General features: G+C 34.3%; 1 protein-coding gene across 3 annotated transcripts in view; it reads left to right on the top strand.

The window, feature by feature from the left end:
- YAF2 (YY1 associated factor 2) overlaps positions 1–19,120 on the top strand; it is a 69,984-nt gene that overhangs the window by 9,398 nt on the left and 41,466 nt on the right. Inside the window, exon 3 of one of the 3 annotated variants that reach the window (XM_072798327.1) lies at positions 14,840–14,911. The exons of 1 other annotated variant lie outside the window; for it this stretch is intronic. In XM_072798327.1, coding sequence (XP_072654428.1) covers positions 14,840–14,911 — 72 coding nt within the window. Of the gene's footprint in view, positions 1–14,778; positions 14,912–19,120 lie in introns of all 3 variants that reach the window. One more of the 3 variants, XM_072798328.1, reaches the window with a different exon arrangement.

A 19,120-nucleotide genomic window follows, 5' to 3' on the forward strand; every position in this document is an offset into this window, starting at 1 on the left:
GAAAAGTTTATTGAGAGAGGAATATATGTATTAGAAAGGAAAAGTTATTGATTTTTTTTTTAAATATATATGTAAGCTTTGAAGAAGTTGGAATTCTGATGCAAGTTGTGTAAGTCATTACTTGGAAAAGAACCTTCATATATACATGTGTGAATTATCAGAAGTGAATGGTAGTGAACAAAATTCTAGAATTCTGCATATGCTTGATAAGCATGTACCATATGCTAGGACTGTAGAATTGTGGGATGAGACCCCATTGCAACTTCTGAGAGTTTGAATTCTAGCAAAGACAGATAAATAGTATTTGCCGGTGGGTAAAAAGAAGAAGGAATTTAGAATTAATTTTCCAGCATAGTCCTAGTTTTTGGAGAAGTCCTGTGCTCAAGTTAAGAATGAAATCAGTTGTTGGTATAATCATGAGTCAGGTACTTTTGGTAAAGTGTTATTCTAACATCATGGCAAATTTCCAATTTGAATGATTACCTTTCTCTTAAAAAATTTAAGCCAAATGAAACTGCCATGTCACTGCTAAATAAAACCCTCTTTTTCTCCTTGTATAGGTCTGTGTGTATGTGTATCTAAATATGTATATTAATATATTTTTTAAATATTTTAAAATGAACTGCTGTTTTTAAGATAATTGTTATATAATTAAAGATTTCAGAGGGCTAAAATTATTTGTGACAATTTACATAGGATGGTATAGGTTGAATTTTTCCATATATATTTAATAATCCCAGAAACCATCTTTTTTGGGAATAATATAATTTTATAATGGGACTACATTATTGAATTTAACATCTATTTCTCAGCTGTCTTATTATGTTGGCAGTGATTTTCATTGTGCTACTTGGGTTTTTTTTTTTTTTTTTTTTAAGAATTGTTGAGAAAATTAAATGAGTTAATTTCTGTAAAGCCTTATCATCATGGCTCACACATAGCATAAATGGTAGCCATTACTATTAAGGTATATGTTTTAAAGAATATAATGTATTGCTAAAAAATTAATTTTGTTCTTATTGGTGGTTTCTTGGGGGTAGGAATTCAGTAAAAGCAGTATCTTTAAATTCTTTATCATTCATTTAGTGATTTTCTGTGTTCAGAAATGCTTTCCTATATAGCCTTCCATTTGCTTTTCAGACCACCCGATATGGAAGAGAGGAAGATGGTCATCGAATCACAGATTTAGTGTTAGAGCCTAGATTGAAATGCAGGTTGACTACCGGTTGATCTTTTCATCCTTTTGTCTCTGATAAAGAGGGTTATGAAACTATCCTATTTGAGTGAAAGGTTTTCTTTGCTTATTCCTCTTTTCTTTAAGGCATTAAAGGGCTAGCATATTTTGGTAGAAAGATTAGCATTTTGTGGGGTATCAAGTTTTCATTCAAGGATTTAATGAAACAGGTGATGGTTTTTTTTTTAAGACACATTTTCCTTAAATCATTGTTTGAAGCTTGTAATTTTAGTGATATTGCACGTTTGTAAAATATGTCATTGTGATCTTGAAAATAAAATACTTATTTAACGAATATTTATTGAATACTAACAGTGTTTTGTTTATTAGCTTTTATGGTTAAAATCTCTACCTTTTGTTACATGATCTATGCTAATCTGTTTTAGAAGATTCAGTAGGCACTCCATTTTGTAGTATTGTTAATTTTGGGAAATTACAGAATTACTGAGAATTTTAGAGTTGGAAAGAACCTTTCAAGAGCTTCCATGGTGTTTAGTCATTTCCTGAGACAGACTGGTTTTTATTACTTGAAACCTTAATAGTAGAGGGATAAAATTGTCTTCAGAGGAAAGATCTTGAGAGGTTTGGGGTAAACATGTTGGTATTAAAACTTTTGAAATAGGTTGAGGCCACTATTGTTTGCAAATCCTTCTTGATTGAAATTTTCAGCTTAGTTTAGAGGATTCTTGTTGCAGCTATACTGAGAACTGCCAGGTAAAGCATGGCAATTTGCTGGGTGAGGTCTTTTCTATTTGTTGAAACTCAAGGCTCTAACCTAGTATCCTCCTAGCATGTAAGAAAACAGGCCTGGAAAGATTGTAACTTTGTGTAAGTCAATAGGTGGTTAATATTACATTCAGCTATTTGGACTTCCAGTTCTTTTTATCACTTTGCTATGGTAACATTTAAATTTGCTAGGAAATAACTTCTTAAAGATTTCTTCTTGTAAATTTCGTATACCTAGATCTAGTGCTGTACACCTTGATAATTTCTAACACTAAACCACTTCTTATAACTAATATAAGAATTTATGTTAAAACTGGGCTAGCAGTATAAGTGAAGAACAAAATGGCAGTCCTTATATTAACTAATGTTTTTGGAGAACAAATGTTAACAAACTTCATTTTGATGTCTTTTATAGTAACATTTGTACTGTATATACTGACTTTTTTGATATAATAGTATTTCTTAAAAAAAAAATCCCTGTAAATATCATTTCCCTCTTTTATTGGTGACACAATAAGTCATTAATAGTATAATTAATAACGAATTTGACTATAAGTGTGTATATGATTGTGAATGAAAAAAAGTTTGTGCAGCCCACTGGCAATTTTTAGACATAAATTAAACCACTTTTTTCATGTTTTATAGTCTGATGAGGGTTCTTGTGCACACTCTCATACATGGTAGGATATACTAGGGAAGATCAACCTTTAAGAGTAGCAAGTAGCAAATATTTGATGCCAGCAAGGTGGTTGCTCAAGAAGAGTTCTAGGTACATTTGCAGAGAAGGCAAAGTTATTTTGGCCTTCTTTCATCTTTTTCCATCCTTTTTTTTTTTTTTTTTTTTTTATTGCTGTTTATCTTTGGTCTCCCCAGGGCCCAAAGTCTCCTCACTAATACTCATTTCTAGGTTGCCAGCAGTTCTTCCTTTACTAGAAAATCTTTTTGGTTTTATCTGTTCAGTAAATCTGAATAAAGTAATGGTTTCAAGTGAATATAAATAACTTGAACATGGGGGATAGAATTATTTTTTTTCTTGAGGTAGTAACTTTCATTCTTTTTTTTTTTTTTTTTTAAGATTTTATTTATTCATCAGAGAGACAGAGAGAGAGAGAGAGAGGGAGAAGCAGGCTCCATGCAGGGAGCCCTACATGGGACTTGATCCGGGGTCTCCAGGATCACATCCTGGGCTGAAGGTGGCGCTAAACTGCTGAGGCACCCAGGCTGCCCAGTAACTTTCATTCTGATGATAAAAGTATTACATGTTCATTAAAGATCCTAAAGAGAAGGAAAATAGAAATGTTCTTTATAACATCTCTCCAACCAGAGATCACTACTTATAAAGTGTGTTTACTTTGTCTTTTACAGGTGGATATTAGTGTTTATCTATTTATTTAAATTGAATTTAGTTAACATGTATGGATTCGGGGTAGAGATAAGTGATCATCGGTTGCATATAACACGCAGTGCTCATTACATCAAAGTGCCCCTCCTTAATGCCCATCTTCCCACCCCCACCTCCAGCAACCCAGTTTTTTCCCTAGGGTTAAGAGTTTCTTATGGTTTGTCTCCTCTGTTTTTATCTTAATTTATTTTTCCTTCCCTTCCCCTATGTTCATCTGTTTTGTTTCTTAAATTCCATGGATATTAGGATTTAAAAGTGGAAGTTGAGGTGTCTCTTTGGAAGAATGGGGAAAAGGAGGAGACTTCTACATCGGGAGTTCTCTGACCCAAGACAGCTCTCACTTTGCCTTGGTTCTTTCTGTGCTCCATGCTTCACAAATGCCAGTCCTAGGGAATGCTCTTTGAAAACAAGCTAAACAAGTTTGGAAAATACTGTGAATCCTATCTTCTTGGAGTTTAATAAAGTCAAAGTTCTGAGAAGTCTACAGTAGAACTTGTTTTAGCTTATTTAGTTTAGCAGTTCTTAATCTTACTTGACTGGGTTTTGTTTTGTTTTGTTTTTTTCTGGATAATACAGAACTCTTTGGGGGCATACTGTTTTGTAGACCCTTGCTATTGAAGTGTGGTCCAAAGACCACAGGCATAGGCATCACCTGGGAACTTTTGGAAACATAGAATCTGGAGGTGCCTGGCTGGCTTATTTGGAGGAGCTCACAACTGTTGATCTCAAGGTTGTGAGTTCAAGTCCCATGATAGATGTAGAGATTACTTAAATAAAACCTTTAAAAAAAAAAAAAAAAGGGAAATGCAGAATCTTAGGTCCCAGCAAGGATTTACCACTCAGAACCTACATTTTAATAGGATCCCTAGATTATTCATATGCACATTAAAATTTGAGAAGCACTACTCTAGTTTTTTTTTTTTTTTAGCATAAGGTAGTGAGACAGGCAAGGTTCTGAGGTATTCATTCCACTTGCACTGCTTTTTCCAAAGGGCTTTCTTCTTTTGGGGGTGCGTGTGTTTTTGTAGGCAAGGTTGCATGTATGTGGGTATGTGGGTGTGCATTTGTATACAAGGCATGTGAGTGTGGATGTTTCTGTTTATGGTGCTTCCATTCTGGCCAACACTTCCCTCATGAATTCTTATGTCCAAAAGTGCTTCCTTTGTTAACACTTCTTCCCTCTTATGCCTGTTTCTGCTGTCCATACACAGCGATACATTCCTTCATCCACATATCTAATTTGGGGTTAAGTTTGGAAACCTGTGAGAGAGCAAGTTGTAGGAGTAAGGAGAAGATGTGCTTGCCAGTTAGAATCAAATATCAGTTTTCTTGGGGGTAGAAATGAGCTAGCCTTCCCTCAGAAGAACCCACAAGTTTTTCATTGTATTGATTGTAGCCCTGAAGTCTTATGAAATTGTCCCCATCATTGCCAATAGGAGCAACTGGGGTTCCATTGTCCCACAACTCCACTCTAGCCACATCATCTGTGCCCTTATGCACTTTATTGATTAGGATTTCTTTTAATTTTTTTAACTCTTTAATTCTTTATTTTTGAAAGGTGTTTTTGCTATCAACTTTTTTTTGTTGTTGAAAACCACTGCCCTGTTCCATCCATTTAGCCTTCTAGCACTTACAGTCTTCTGTTCAGCACAGGCTAAGCTAATTGTTAATTGAACTTCTTAGCTTCACATTTCAAAGGCAAGAGTTTATAATAAGTTTAGTGTAGTGATGGGTAGATTTGAAACTTTCTTGAAAACCATTTTCTTCCTCCCTCCTTCCCTAGATCTTTCCTTTCTTCTCACCCATCTTGTCAGACACTTTGCTCTTTTTTTTAAAGACCAAGGCTGGTAAAACCTAGAACTGCATAATACATTCATTAGATGAGTAATGAGAAATATAATTTATAGATGAAAAATGTTAAATTCCTAATGTCATCAAATTATACTTTTTGGTAAAATTAATAAGGCTATTCCGTTATCTGTATCAATGTGGTTATCACATTTGGTTAGTGTTCCTTCTTTGCCAATTTTCCATAAGCTTAATGTCTCTGATCACATAGCATTTTTCTGGATTATTCCTTGGTAATTGACATTTTAATTGTAATCTTGCCATCTTCTACTTGTGAAGGGCTTCATTGTGTATTCATGTTCTTAATGCAGGAAAATTTATCTAGTTTTATTTTTTTCACCTGCATGTTTGTTTTAAATTTTTATGTGTATTCAGTATAATGAAAGCAAAAAAATATTTGAATATTTCAGAGTTCTATGCAGTTATATACTATAGTAGTAAAGAATGTGGACTCTCGAGCTTGATTGTTTAGGTATTTATTTATTTATTTATTTATTTATTTATTTATTTATTTATTTATTTATTTATTTATTTAATGAGAGACACAGGCAGAGACACAGGCAGAGGGAGAAGCAGGCTCCCTGCAGGGAGCCCAATGCGGGACTCAATCCCCGGTCTCCAGGATCACGCCTTAGGCCAAAGGGGGTGCCAAACTGCTGAAATACTCAAGCTGCCCCATTGTTTAGGTTTAAATATTGGTCTCACCCAGCACTTCCTGGCTGTGTGACATTGTGAAAGTTAATCAACTTTTAGAGCCTCAGTTTTAATGTTTATAAAATGGACCTGATAATAGCACCTACCTAATCTATAAGGTTGTAAGGATTAAATGAAATGATTCTTATACTTGACACAGTGCCTGGCATATAGTAAGTCCTCAAAAAATGTTAGTTAAAACAATCAAGTACACAAGTGGTGATATAATACAAGATATCCATTAGGGGTATAACAGTCTCTTTTGTCAAGCGTGTGGGTTCAGGTATGCTCTAACAAAACCAGAGCATAAGAATAAGTCTCCTGCTAAAAGATTTCCAGAAATTGTTTCAGGAATAATTTTACCTACCCACTACGTCCCCCTATCTCCCTCTTCTCTTTCCTACCCTACTTTTTGCCTGCAAGGGTGTGTGTGTGTGTGTGTGTGTGTGTGCATGTGTGCGTGCGTGTGTATGTATGTGTTTCCTAGTAACCTGATACGGCTTGTCACATAAACATTTGGGGGCTTGCCAGTAGAAGTTTTACCATCCATAAAGCACTTTGGTAGTGTAATACTGGTAAGCAGTGTAAATAGACTTAAGAGTTGAACAGTTAAAAACAGCATTTTTTTACTGTTTGCCATAGGTAAAGACTAAATCTGTTTCCAGGATTGAGTTGTCAGAAAGCATGGTCATAGTCTTTTTTAGGCCTCTTTTGTCATCTGGTAAGTTACGCTGTTTCTTCTAACTCACACTCTCCTGTCCTCCACAGTTTCTTTCTTAGTTTTTATGAGTGCTCAGATACCATCTCAAAAACATTTCTTTATCTCTTGGCCAAAATGAATGTCCTTTCAATTACTCTTGAAGCGTTCTATGCAGAAATGTGATGATTATAATTCCATAGTGTGTTGAAATCATTTTGTGTCTGTTTCTTTCTCCTTCCCAGGACTATAATCTCCTGGAGAGCAGTACCATTTGTCATGGAATCATATTTCAACTTAAATCCCCACCCTCCCATTTATAGCCATATAACTATATGATTTTATGGTGATGATTCAATGTGATAAATGATGCAAGGAACTTAGCATAGTTTTTATTTAATAATGATGATAACTGTAAGTAATATTAATAAACATTCGCAGTGCTTGTCACTGTGTCTTGCATAGGTACTGATAATGCTTAACTGCAAAGGCTCTTTATCTTTTATCTGATTGCTGCTTTAAGCTGTTTTCCACTTCTTGTTTTCTAAGGAACATTTGTATAGTATTTTATATCATGAACCTGTGTGTTAGATGGAGTATGTTTTATCATGCCCATTTTACTTGAACAAAAGAACTTGTATTAACCAAAGTTACCTTCACATTCAACTTTTTCAGCAGTTTAAAAAATGTTTCCTTTTGCCATCAGTATAATGTGTCGTTTAAGCCACAACCAATACCATTTTGTCTTATGTCATGCTTACTTGTTTGTTGACTCTGAACTAGAGGCAGAGAAACCATTTAGTAGAACCCATGACAATAGTCTCTGGAAGAGAGAGTAGGGCCTGAACAAGGATAATCCCAATGGGAGACAGAAATGACTGGGTTCTAGATATATTTAGGAGAAAATTTATAGGACTTGGATGGATGGATGGATGGAATAATGGATGGATATGGTTTGGGGAGGTAGGAATTTGGGAAGAATCCCAGATAAATCCCAGGATTCTGGCTAAAGTAAGCAGCTGATAAATGTGCTTTTCACTGAGGTAGGAAATAAGGAGGACAGTTTTGGAGAAAGATAGTATTTCACTTTTAGGTACGTTGAATTTCAGGTATCTGAGGGAAATCTAAGAGATAAGATCTGTGAGACAGTTGGATATGTGGGACTTATTATGAAGGAGAACAGGACTATAAATATATACTTGGTGTAGTCATCAGCATATATGATTGAGTTGAGGCTATGGGAGTAGGTAAGACAGATCATCAGGGAGAGAATAGACTGCAGAGCATGAGAAAAGAGAACCCAGGACAGAAACCTGAGAAACAACCAACTACTTTTTTTGCGTCCCACCAAGACTAAGAAAGAAATGGAGGAGAAAGAGAAATAGGGAGAAGGAAACCCAGGAGAGTGTAATGTTACAGAAACAGGAAAGGTTTTTCAGAAGGAGAGGATGTGGTGAGCCATGTTGAATGGCCTTTGACCAGATAGAACCTTAATTTTTCCCTTGCGTTCTGTGTAAATGTTTAACAGTGTGAAAATTTATATTTTAAGTTATAACAAGATAATGATCCTGCGTAGTGCTTGTACTAAACTTTGCATGAAAGCAACAGTAGTCCTATATATTGGTTAAATAAAGAAAGTAATATTGGTAGGTTAGGAGATGAGTAAAATTTCTCAAAGAAGAATGCTCTAATTCAGTAAAATCTGTCATTAAGCCTGCACTTTTACAGGTAGCTCTTGATTGTAGCTACAGAAATTAATAGACTTAATTTAAAAAATTGGGTCTGTCTTGGTATCATGGATTTTTCAAGTGGTAAGTAAATGTAATGGCATAATTGGGGGCAGGGGAGCATGTATGGTTTGAAGAGGCTCTTCTGTTTTTAGAAGGAATGAATCATAGCACTCTGATTAACCAAGCAAATCACAGCACTTTTTATAAAACTGTGTCTGGTTTGTAAAGTAATAGTCATCTGTGGATATATTGGATTTGATGTGATTCATGATTCAGATTTTATGAGTGCTAAATAACAAAGTTATTGGCAGTAGTTTGAAAACTATCACTGTTGACCTCAGACGGTATTGGAATTTATGTTAAAAAATTTGCCATTGTTTTGTAAAAATCCGTTTCACATAGAAAATACACTTACACATTTTAGAGATTAATTAATAAGAATTGATTTGAAAACTAATGCAGCCCTTAGAAGCTAGTCAGATTAATTTTAGTATCAAAAGTTGAGAAAAAAAATAATTACAGAGTAAAGAAAGGTTAGTCTTCATTTTCAGGATGACATAATTGTTGGCATTGAGAGTACCATTGGCTGTTATTTTTGTGTGTTAACTTGGATGCTAACTATAATTGGTGTATAAAGTATTACATATAATGCTCCTGACATTTTGGACTAGGATCAGGAAAATGTTTTCTTGGACTAGAACCTATAAAGAATAGATGATTTTAACTGTCAGTGGAAGTATACCTTTTTAAGATCTGGTTTATAGAATGTGCTTAATTAAGGGACCTACAGTATCTGTTAAATTAGAAAGAGCAAAATATTATTGAAGCTCAATTAATGTGGAACGCCTAGGTGGCTCAGAGTTTGAGCATCTGCCTTCGGCTCAGGGTGTGATCCCAGAATCCAGGATCAAGTCCCACATCGGGCTCCCTGCAAGGAGCCTACTTCTCCCTCTGCCTGTGTCTCTGCCTCTGTCTCTCTATGTTTCTCATGAATGAGTAAATAAATAAATCTTTTTAAAAAAAGATTAATTAATGTGATTAGGAAGGTATCCTTAGGAAGAATGAGTAGAACATAAAATGATGTAAAAAAACACACAGCATTATAGCCCTGGGCAATTGGTCAATATTCAGCGTAGTACAAGAGGTGGTAGGAAGTGAGAGATGCTCCTTGATGGTCACTGGAGTGGTACTTTATTCTGGGGTTGTGGTAACATAGTTTTCTTTATATTAATTAGATCTTAACATCATTCAAGTAGAAAAAGTAGCCTGTAGACACAGCAACCAGTTCCAGGGCTGCTGCACACTTAGACTGTGCATTATTATGCAAGTCTTTGTTAATGCTTTGGCCCTGCCTGGATATGTTGATAACGGGGAAAGAAATGCTCTGATTTATTAATCAGTTTGGTGAAATTGGGTGATAGAATTCTGTCACTGAATTACATCTGCTTTAGCTTTAGGTTGAATTTTTGGATCTAAAAACCAAGAACCAAATCAAAATTGGAACCCCATCCATCAACTTATAGGTATTATTTTTCTATAAGCTCCCATTGAGACAGCTAATTGGCATTTGATTTATCACTTTTAGCTTAATACTAATTACTTTGTAAAATTTTCTGTATTAGTTACCTATTTGTGTAACTAATTACCCCAAAATAAAATGGCTGAATAAACATTTATTATCTTATCCTTTTTCTTTCCTTTCTTTTTCTTTTTCTTTTTCTTTTCTTTTCTTTTTTTTTTTTCTTTTTTTTTTTTTTTTTGAGTAGAAAATTTGGAAGCAGCTTATCTCTGGCTCAGGGTCTCAGGCTCAACTGAGAGAGGGTCCGTTTCTAAGCTCACTCATGTGATTGTCAGCAAGCCTTAGAACACCTGTTTCCAAGTTACTCCCATGGCTGTCAGCAGGCCTCAGGACTCTGGCTGTTGGCCATAGACATCAATTTCTTGGTGACATTAGCTTCTTCTCCATGGGGCTGCTCGCAGTATAGCAGCTTGTTTATTCCAAAGCAAGGCATCTGAGTGAGAGGCCCCAAAACAGAAGCCAATCTTTTTATAACATAGTTTTGGGAGCGGTACCCTGTTACATCTGCTAAATTCTGTTCCTTAGAATTGAGTCGCTAAATCCAGCTCATACTCAGGTGGAAGAGATTACAGAAGGGTTTGCATACCTGGAGGAGATGAAATCATTGTGGGCCATCTTAGAGGTTGTCCACTGCACCATCCTTTTAAGTTGCAAACTTTTTATTGTTTTGTTGCAGAATCCTTTCTCAGAAGGAAAGCTTATGGAGGAGACTCAAAATATAAAATAAATAAGAAATTTTTTCTGTCCAAAACAGATTCTAGGGAGGTAGATCTTACCTGCTATCATCCTTCCTCTTTAGCTTCCAATCAATTTGAGTATTAGTATCTTTACCATCAAATGTCAGTCAAGAACATGAATAAATACTGGTTTTCTCATACTTTCATTTTAAAATTTGTCAATAGTTGTATAATTCTAGCTTATAAAAATCAGGTATTGAAACATGGAAAACAATTTGTATAAATGTTTCTGGCAACTTTTAAAGTTGAGCAACCTTTTTAGTAGAGTAAATCTAATATAATGCCTTATTTTGTAGTATTAGCATATATAATTTGTATATTGGTGTGATAAAGATAGTGATTTACTTACTAATTGCTGCCTGGGGTGTTAACTATTTCTAAGTTATATGTATTTCTAAAAATTAATCACAAGTGTATAGTAGTACTTGAAATTCAAATTTAATATCAACATGTTCTTTAAGATTTTACTTATTTGGGAGAGAGAACACAAGCAGGAGGGAGAGGCAGAGGGAAAGGGAGAAGCAGAAGCAGATTCCCCACTGAGGAGGGAACTCGACTTGGGACTTGATTCTAGGACCCTGGGGTCATGACCTTGAGCTGTAGGCAGACGCTTAACCAGAGGAGCCACCCAGGCACCTATTAACATGTTTTTATAGCTGTTATGCTGTAAATTGTGATTCCTAATCAGTAACATAACTTATTTTATCTTGTAGTATAAAGAATATGGTTTCAAAATAATAGTACCAAAATTAATAACAAACAATAGATCTGTAAGTTTAGAGTTTCTTTATGTAGTCCTTATAGTCCTTAGACTATATCCCCTGTAAAGCTGTGTAAAATCATTTGAAAATCATTTCTGGGTGGTTATGTCAACAGTTTGATGTATAGTTAGGTTCTTGGCATTGTTTCTAAATCTTTATTCACATTAACTTAACTCCTATTACTGCCCCGCGAACTAGATTCTGTTGTTATCCTTATTTTACTGGTGAATACAGTTTTTGCCATCTTGATTTTAAGTTAATTTATGTTAACGAGAAAATAGTACTGGTTTTGTTTTTTTCTCTATGGATTGCTGTAGTGGGAAGTAGTGGATAAAATGAGGGAAAGGAATATTTTAATTAGGAAATGAGATGGTATTTATAATTTGGGGACTTTAAGGGTAGTATATCATGGGACTATAAGGATAATAAGTTGTAATGGACTCAATTCAAATATAAACACACATCCCCCATATTTGTTTACATATGAACAATCAATGATGTCACTTAAATATGTGTGATTATGTGTATAATACTGCGTTTTATTGTGCTGTTATAGGATTCTAAGCCCAGGATTTACCCTGAGCAACCTGCTACAACCATAATACCTTACATTAGAATTTTAAATCTTAAATGAAGATTTAGACAGTGAAGTTCCTGGAATCATGAAAATCAGTTGTGATTTAAATTGCTTTTAGCCAAAATATAATGTCTGAACCAGTGGGTAGTATTGGAAGTGAAAGTTAACTACCACAGTTTTTTCTGAGCAGTTTTTTCACAGGTTCAGGTTCGTTTTATGGAGTAGATTTTTGTTACTAAAAAGCTTGATTTTGGTACTTAATTACTAAGGAGTAGCTTTTTGTGGATGAGTGTTGAATTTTTAGAACTTAGACAAATTTTTTTTTAATTTTTTTTTTTTTAATATTTATCTGACAGAGAGAGAGAGGGTATGCACACACACAAGCAGGGGGAGCAGCAGAGGGATAGGGAGAAGCAGGCTCTCTGCTAAGCAGGACCCTGGGATCATGACCTGAGCTGAAGGCAGATGTTTAACCAACTGAGCCAACCAGGCGCTCCCACAAGATAGTTTTGAATAGAGCATTCTAATTTCTGGACTTTCTTTTCTAAGCTTTTCTGATAAAAATCCATTTTAGTTGAGCTTATGGCATGATTACAAACAGCATTGTGTGCTGGTCTCTAGGTGACCCTTTTGGTTACTTTAAAATATTTTCAAGAGATTTTAATTTTCTTAAATTACTTTATGCAGTTGGTTCTATTTTAAATCAGAGTCTAAATGGAAACTGCATTTACTATAAATAAAAATCAGAAATTATTCAGTTCCTAGTGACATTTTTTATTCTAGCTTAATACCAAAAGGATAGAATATTTGAGTTATTGCACCCGTATCTATTTTATCAATCCAAACATGTAGGACCTTTGTGCCAGCTACTTGCTCATTCTTCAGGTAATAGAAGTTAATCAGGAATCTAGAAAAGTTAACTAAGAGATCCTTTTGGTATTAATCTCTGTATTATAGTTAGAAATGGAGGTCTGTATAGTGCCCCTGTTTGTATGACTGGGTCATTTGAAAACAAAGGCAATAATTACTATTTTTTTAAAACTCCGATTTAGTTTGAAAAGCATATACTTTTTCCAAGACAATTTATATCTTCAAATTAAGTAGGAATCTAGCAAAAATCTTGGACGTTTGCTGTCAACCTTTACTAAACAGAAATGTGGCAAGAATGAAATGTAAGATTTTCATTAGAATTACATTTTTAATTTGTTTTTGTTGAGTGAGGAGTTTATTTTTTTAAAAGATTTTATTTATTCATGAGAGACACAGAAGAAAGGCAGAGACACAGGCAGAGGAAGAAGCAGGTTCCATGCAGAGATCCGATGCGGGACTCGATCCCAGGACTCCGGGATCATGCTCTGAGCCGAAGGCAGACGCTCAACCGCTGAACCACCCAGGTGTCCCAAGTAATGAGTTTATACGCCATTTTCTCCTATTTACTTTTAAAACAAAGGAAGAGCTGGGGTGCCTGGGTGTCTATTAAGTCTATTAAGTCTATTAAGCGTCGGAATCTTGGTTTTGGCTGAGATCCTGAATTTAGGGTTGTGAGATCGAGCCCTGTGGTAGGTTCTGCACTCAGTGCAGAGTCTGCCTAAGACTTTCTCTCTCTCCTCCTCTGACCATCCATGCTGTGCACTCTCTCAAGTAAATAAATCTTTAGAACAAAGGGAAAGCTATACATTATCTTTGATTTTTTCCATGGAATTAAGAACCATAAAAACCTTGTTTCTTAAAAGTGGTAGTTGATTATTTGCCAGCATAATGGTAAGAGAGAGGAGTATTACTGAAACATACCTGTATCTTCAACAGGAACTAGAGTTTGAAGTCATCATTGCTGTAGTACATTAAAAGTGAACATGTACCTGATTAATATGTGTGGAGCTAAGGGTAATAGGATATTTCTTTTGAGGAGACCGTTTTTTTCCTTTTGTTAGAAGTCAGGGTTTTTTTTTGTTTTGTTTTTAATGACAGGACCATTTTTTAGACAATTATTTAAAAAGCATAACAGTTAAAACTGTGACTGTACTACTTTGTACAAGTATTTAAATTAAAATCATTATTCTTTATTAGTGGCCTGGCATACTTTTATATGTGTGTGTGCTTGGTTTCTTATAGGTGACAAATGGCTATTTTAAAGACTAATTGGGGCACCTGGGTGGCTCAGTCAGTAAAAAGTCTGCCTTTAGCTCAGTTCATGATCCCAGGGCCCTGGGATGGAGCCCCACATCTGGCTTCCTGGTCAGCAGGGAGTCTCCTTGTCCCTTTCTCTCTCCCTCTGCCCCTCTCCCTGTTTGTGCTCTCTTTGTCTCTCTCAACTAAAATCTTTTTTAAAAAAGAGTTATTGAGTGATAAAAGGGAATTGTATTCATGCTTTTTATCTGAATTCTTATAGATTGTTAGTTTACTGTGATTTCTACACCAGATTTGGTGAATATTAATGACACTGGCTAGTTAAGAAATGGCAGATTTTGATCAACTAATTATCCTTGTATAATATTAAAAAGTGATGGTGTTGTTTCAGCAAAATGAAATAGTCTGATAGCTGATATTTTTGTATATTAAAATGTACTTGCCATTATAGTGGGAATTTAGAAATGAAGCCATTCAAATCATTATTTTCTTTTCCTTCTCTTTTTGATAGTGCCAGAAGTTTCTGCTGACATTTTAGTTAGCAAATTGTTTCTGTGTATACTTTGGGGCATGCATATACAGTTATCTGGTGAATTTACACCCCTTTCCCCTGTAGTTCTACATGTATTAATAATCTCAAATAAAATTAATCTTCTTATTCTGATAGAGAAGAAAAGGCTGGATCACTTACCAGTAACTGGAGTTCTCCTATTGGGTAATCTCCACAGATCCACATTCTTTGAAGTTATTGTGAATGCCTCGAGGACCAAGGAACCGTTGAAATTTCCAATTTCAGGAAGGTAAGCAAGTGTACTGAAGCATGTCTCTAGCATCTCCCAAATCCCCTCCCCCCAACTTTCTTACATATACGTCTGTACTGCATGCCCCCTCAGTTCCAGTGGATGTCCATCAGGAAGATTCTCATGCTGGACAGAAGGGCAAGAGAGGTGGATCTGTGAGGGAAAAGACCCAATAGGATAACTCAAGTTACTGGTGAGTAATCTAGTTTTCACAAACTTTAGATTTTTTTTTTCTCACATTTCTTCTCTCTAGAAAGAATTTAATTACAAAGAAGAAAGTTGAGATAACTTCAGTTTGTAAATTTGGTGTAAATTATGGAATTTATTGTATGGATGATAAATACCTAGTTCTTAATGGGTATATGAATGAGTATAACATAATAGCTGTTTATAAAATAATTATGTCTGTTACCTTTTGGTAAATAGTATAGTACTTCTAAAGTAATTTAAGGAAGCTGTGTGTTGGATTATTTTGAAAATTCCTTTATTTGTGATGTTGTTTTTATATGAAGTAAATACTTAACACTGTAAAACTTATGCTTATGCTAAATTTTGCCAAATTCTTTTGGTGTAGTATCAAACAGCAAAATAATAATTTAAATTAGTTGACTAGGACTTCTTACTGATACAGTTTTCAGTGTACCTTTTAACTTCATTGTAGGTATATTTAGAAAATAATTGAGGGTGTGTTACAGTTTTATTTACCACTTCCTTGTTCATAATATATGGACTTATTAAAGTGATATAGGTGGCACAGTTAGTCCATTGTGAGTGTCTGCTTCCACAAGTACCAGTTTATTAAACTGGCATAGTAGAATTGGACAGAATTATTTGCTTCTTGTTTCTCTCTCATTTATTCTGTATTGTTATCAGGTTATCCCTCTAAAAGGGCACTTTTAACATGTAAAGAGCCTGTAGTGGTGCTCCATTCAAACTGTTCTACAGAATTTTCATCCATTTGCTGGGTACTTAAGGCCTTTCCTACTCCAATCCTATCCTATTTATCCAGCCTTAATTTCTTCTCTTTTGGTCTTACTTCTGTACTTGTTATATTTATGCTTTGGTGCTTATGCTTTGCCATTTTTTTTAAAGTGGCTTTTTTTCTTTCTTTTATTATTAATATTTTTTTAAATTCTACTTTTCTGTAAGGTTGAGATCAAGTCCTGTCCCTTACATAATTCCTTTTATGCTAGCATCTCTCTGTGACCTCTGTTTATTCAATGGAAAAATGAGATTGCTCTGAGGATTGAATTAACTTCTGGAATTTACTTAGAACAATGCCCTGGTAAACACTCTTATTAACTATTACTTGATTGTAGATGGAACATTTCTGTGATTACGGATCTAATTTTCATCTGTGTGACACAGTTTAGCCTTTTAGCCTTTAAATATTAGCTGTAGGTGGCATCACTATTTCTTTGTTTTGAAACTCTTAAGCTAATTTGTATGATCATGGAGAACAAGAATAGGATTTATTGTTTTTAGTATTTTTTAGTTCTAACATCAGTCACTGAGATTAAATTATATCCATTAAAAATAGTTTTTCATGTAGTTGATAGAAAAATTAGTTGTTCATGAATATAGTATAAATATATTTACTTAAGAACAACAGTTTTTTTCCCTTTAAAACTGGGATAGTGAAATTATAATTGTATAGTGCAATATAAATTTCTTCTTGGAAAAAAAAATAAAAAAAAATAAATTTCTTCATGGGACATTAAAATAGAAGGTATAGTTTTGAGAAAGTTAACTAGTTGGCTTCACTTTAAGACTGTGTAGTGTTAGAAAACTGGAAATTCAGTGTACTTGATTTTTGAGGTTTAAATATCTTAGAAGAAAAAAATATATCTTAGAAGACTATTGCTTTGGGATCCCTGGGTGGCGCAGCGGTTTGGCGCCTGCCTTTGGCACAGGGCGCGATCCTGGAGACCCGGGATCGAATCCCACGTCAGGCTCCTGGTGCATGGAGCCTGCTTCTCCCTCTGCCTATGTCTCTGCCTCTCTCTCTCTCTGTGACTATCATAAATAATAAATAAATAAAAAAAAGAAGACTATTGCTTTATTTTTAGAAATGTTTGGATTTAAGAATACCTGTCTGAGGAAATAGTAAATGAAATCTAATTTTATAATTACTGGAAGGAAGAAAATAACAGAATAAGTGTCACTTTTAAATAGTCACCAGAGAAACCAGTTCAGGTCCAATTAGACAAGCCAAACTAAAGAACATTTAGATGACTTATTTTGAATTTACTTCTGCACATCCATGTAAGAGACTGTTCAGTTTCATTGTTTCTTTTCTGTGATAGTGATATGGTATATTAAGGATATCCTTATTTTTTATTCTTTCAGAGATAAATGCTGAAAAAATTTTAAGTGAAATATGATGGGTTCAGGAAAAAAGTGTGGGTATTTGGGTGTGGTGTATATATGTGTATGTAGAGAGAAACTAAATGTGGTAAATGTTAACAATTTTGAATCTAGGTGAAGGGTATACAGGGTATACATTACACTTTCAACTTTTCTGTGGTTTTGATATTTTTCAAAAAAAAAGTTGAGAAAGTATTTTAAAAAGAACTGTATTGTGTTTCAATTTCTCTAATTCTAAAATGGGAATAATAGAACTTGTTCTTTCTATGCCTTGTTACAAGTAGGCACAGCAGGGGTACATTTGGTAGAATAGCAGTCAAAAGAACTTTTAAGAAGTGGGGTTTTTTTTATACATTAAAGAAGAGTTTTATAGTGGAGAATATTCAAAGAACATTTCACGTAAAAGTGTATTAGCTTAAAATATATCCCTTTTTCTTATTCAGAGTTTATTGCATTAGAATTGAACAAGAACAGTCAAGAAGCAATAAATATGTAGAGATATATGAAGTAACTAATTGAAATGGAAAAACATAGCTAGTTATAAAATAACAATGGGCAAAAAAGATTAGACATAGCTGAAGAGAGAAGTTGTTAATTTCAAGATAAAACTTTTAACTCTTCCAGAACACTGCACAGGAAGAAAAAGGGATGAAAAGTATAAAAGAAAAACTAAGCTAGCAGTAGATTGAAAGCTCCAGTGTAGATCTGATTTGGAGTTCCAGAATGGAGAATACAGAGAATGGTGGAGAAGCATTATTGAAGAAAAAAATGACTAAACATTTTCAAGAATTTTTTTAAATGGAAATTGTAGAATAATTAGAACTGAATCATAACAAAAGCATTGTATCAGAACTTAAAGGATACAGGAAAAGTGGTGCCTAGGGGTGAATGTATAATCTTAAATGCATGTATTAGGTTGAAAGAAAGTAAATGAGCCAAATACTCAACTCAAAAACTACAAAAGGAGAATGTAAAAGCTGAGAAAGAAGGGAACAAATAAAAAAAATAGAATTTGGTGAAATAGAAAATAATCAACAATAAAAACAACAGTAATGTTTATTTAAATCAGAGCTGGCTCTTTTTAGTTAAGTTCTGGACATACTTATCAAAAAACAGATGATGCAAATAATAAAATTTTAAATGAGATATAACTACAAACACAATTATAATTTTATTTATTTTTAAAATATTTTATTTGTTTATTTGAGAGAGAGAGAGAGACAGCATGAGCATGAGCAGTGGAGAGGAGGCAGAGGGAAAGGGAAAAGCAGACATCACTGCCGGCTGAGCAGGGAGTTGGATGCTGCTAGATCCAGGACCCTGAGATCATACCCTTTGATCATGACCTGAGAGGAGGCAGATGCATAATCAACTGAGCCACCCAGGTGCCCCCAAACACAATTATAATTTTAAAAATCACAAGAAATCATTATTAATTGATATGTATATATTATACATACATAATATACATATATATAAGTTTTCTAGGAAAAACCATTCCAGAATTGTAAAGAGAAAGAAAATCTAAAGAAATTTAAATACCATTAAGGAAATTGAAGTAGTAAATTTCTACAAGTTTCTACTAAAAAACAGGTTTTTAAAAATAACCTTAGGGGCACCTGGGTAGCTCAGTCAGTTAACCATTCAACTCTCTTGATCTCAGCTCAAGCCTTGGTCTTAGGGTCATGAGTGTAGGCCCTACTTGGGCTCTACACAGGGAGCCTGTTTAAAAATAATAATAATAATAAAAATAATAAAGTTACTATTTTATTTTTATTTTATTATGTTACAATTCACAAATCCTATCATGTATCCATTTAAAATGTACAGTACAGTTGTTTT

This window comes from Canis lupus, chromosome 25 (genome assembly GCF_048164855.1).
Source record: "Canis lupus baileyi chromosome 25, mCanLup2.hap1, whole genome shotgun sequence".
In the NCBI taxonomy this organism is placed as follows: Eukaryota; Metazoa; Chordata; class Mammalia; order Carnivora; family Canidae; genus Canis; species Canis lupus.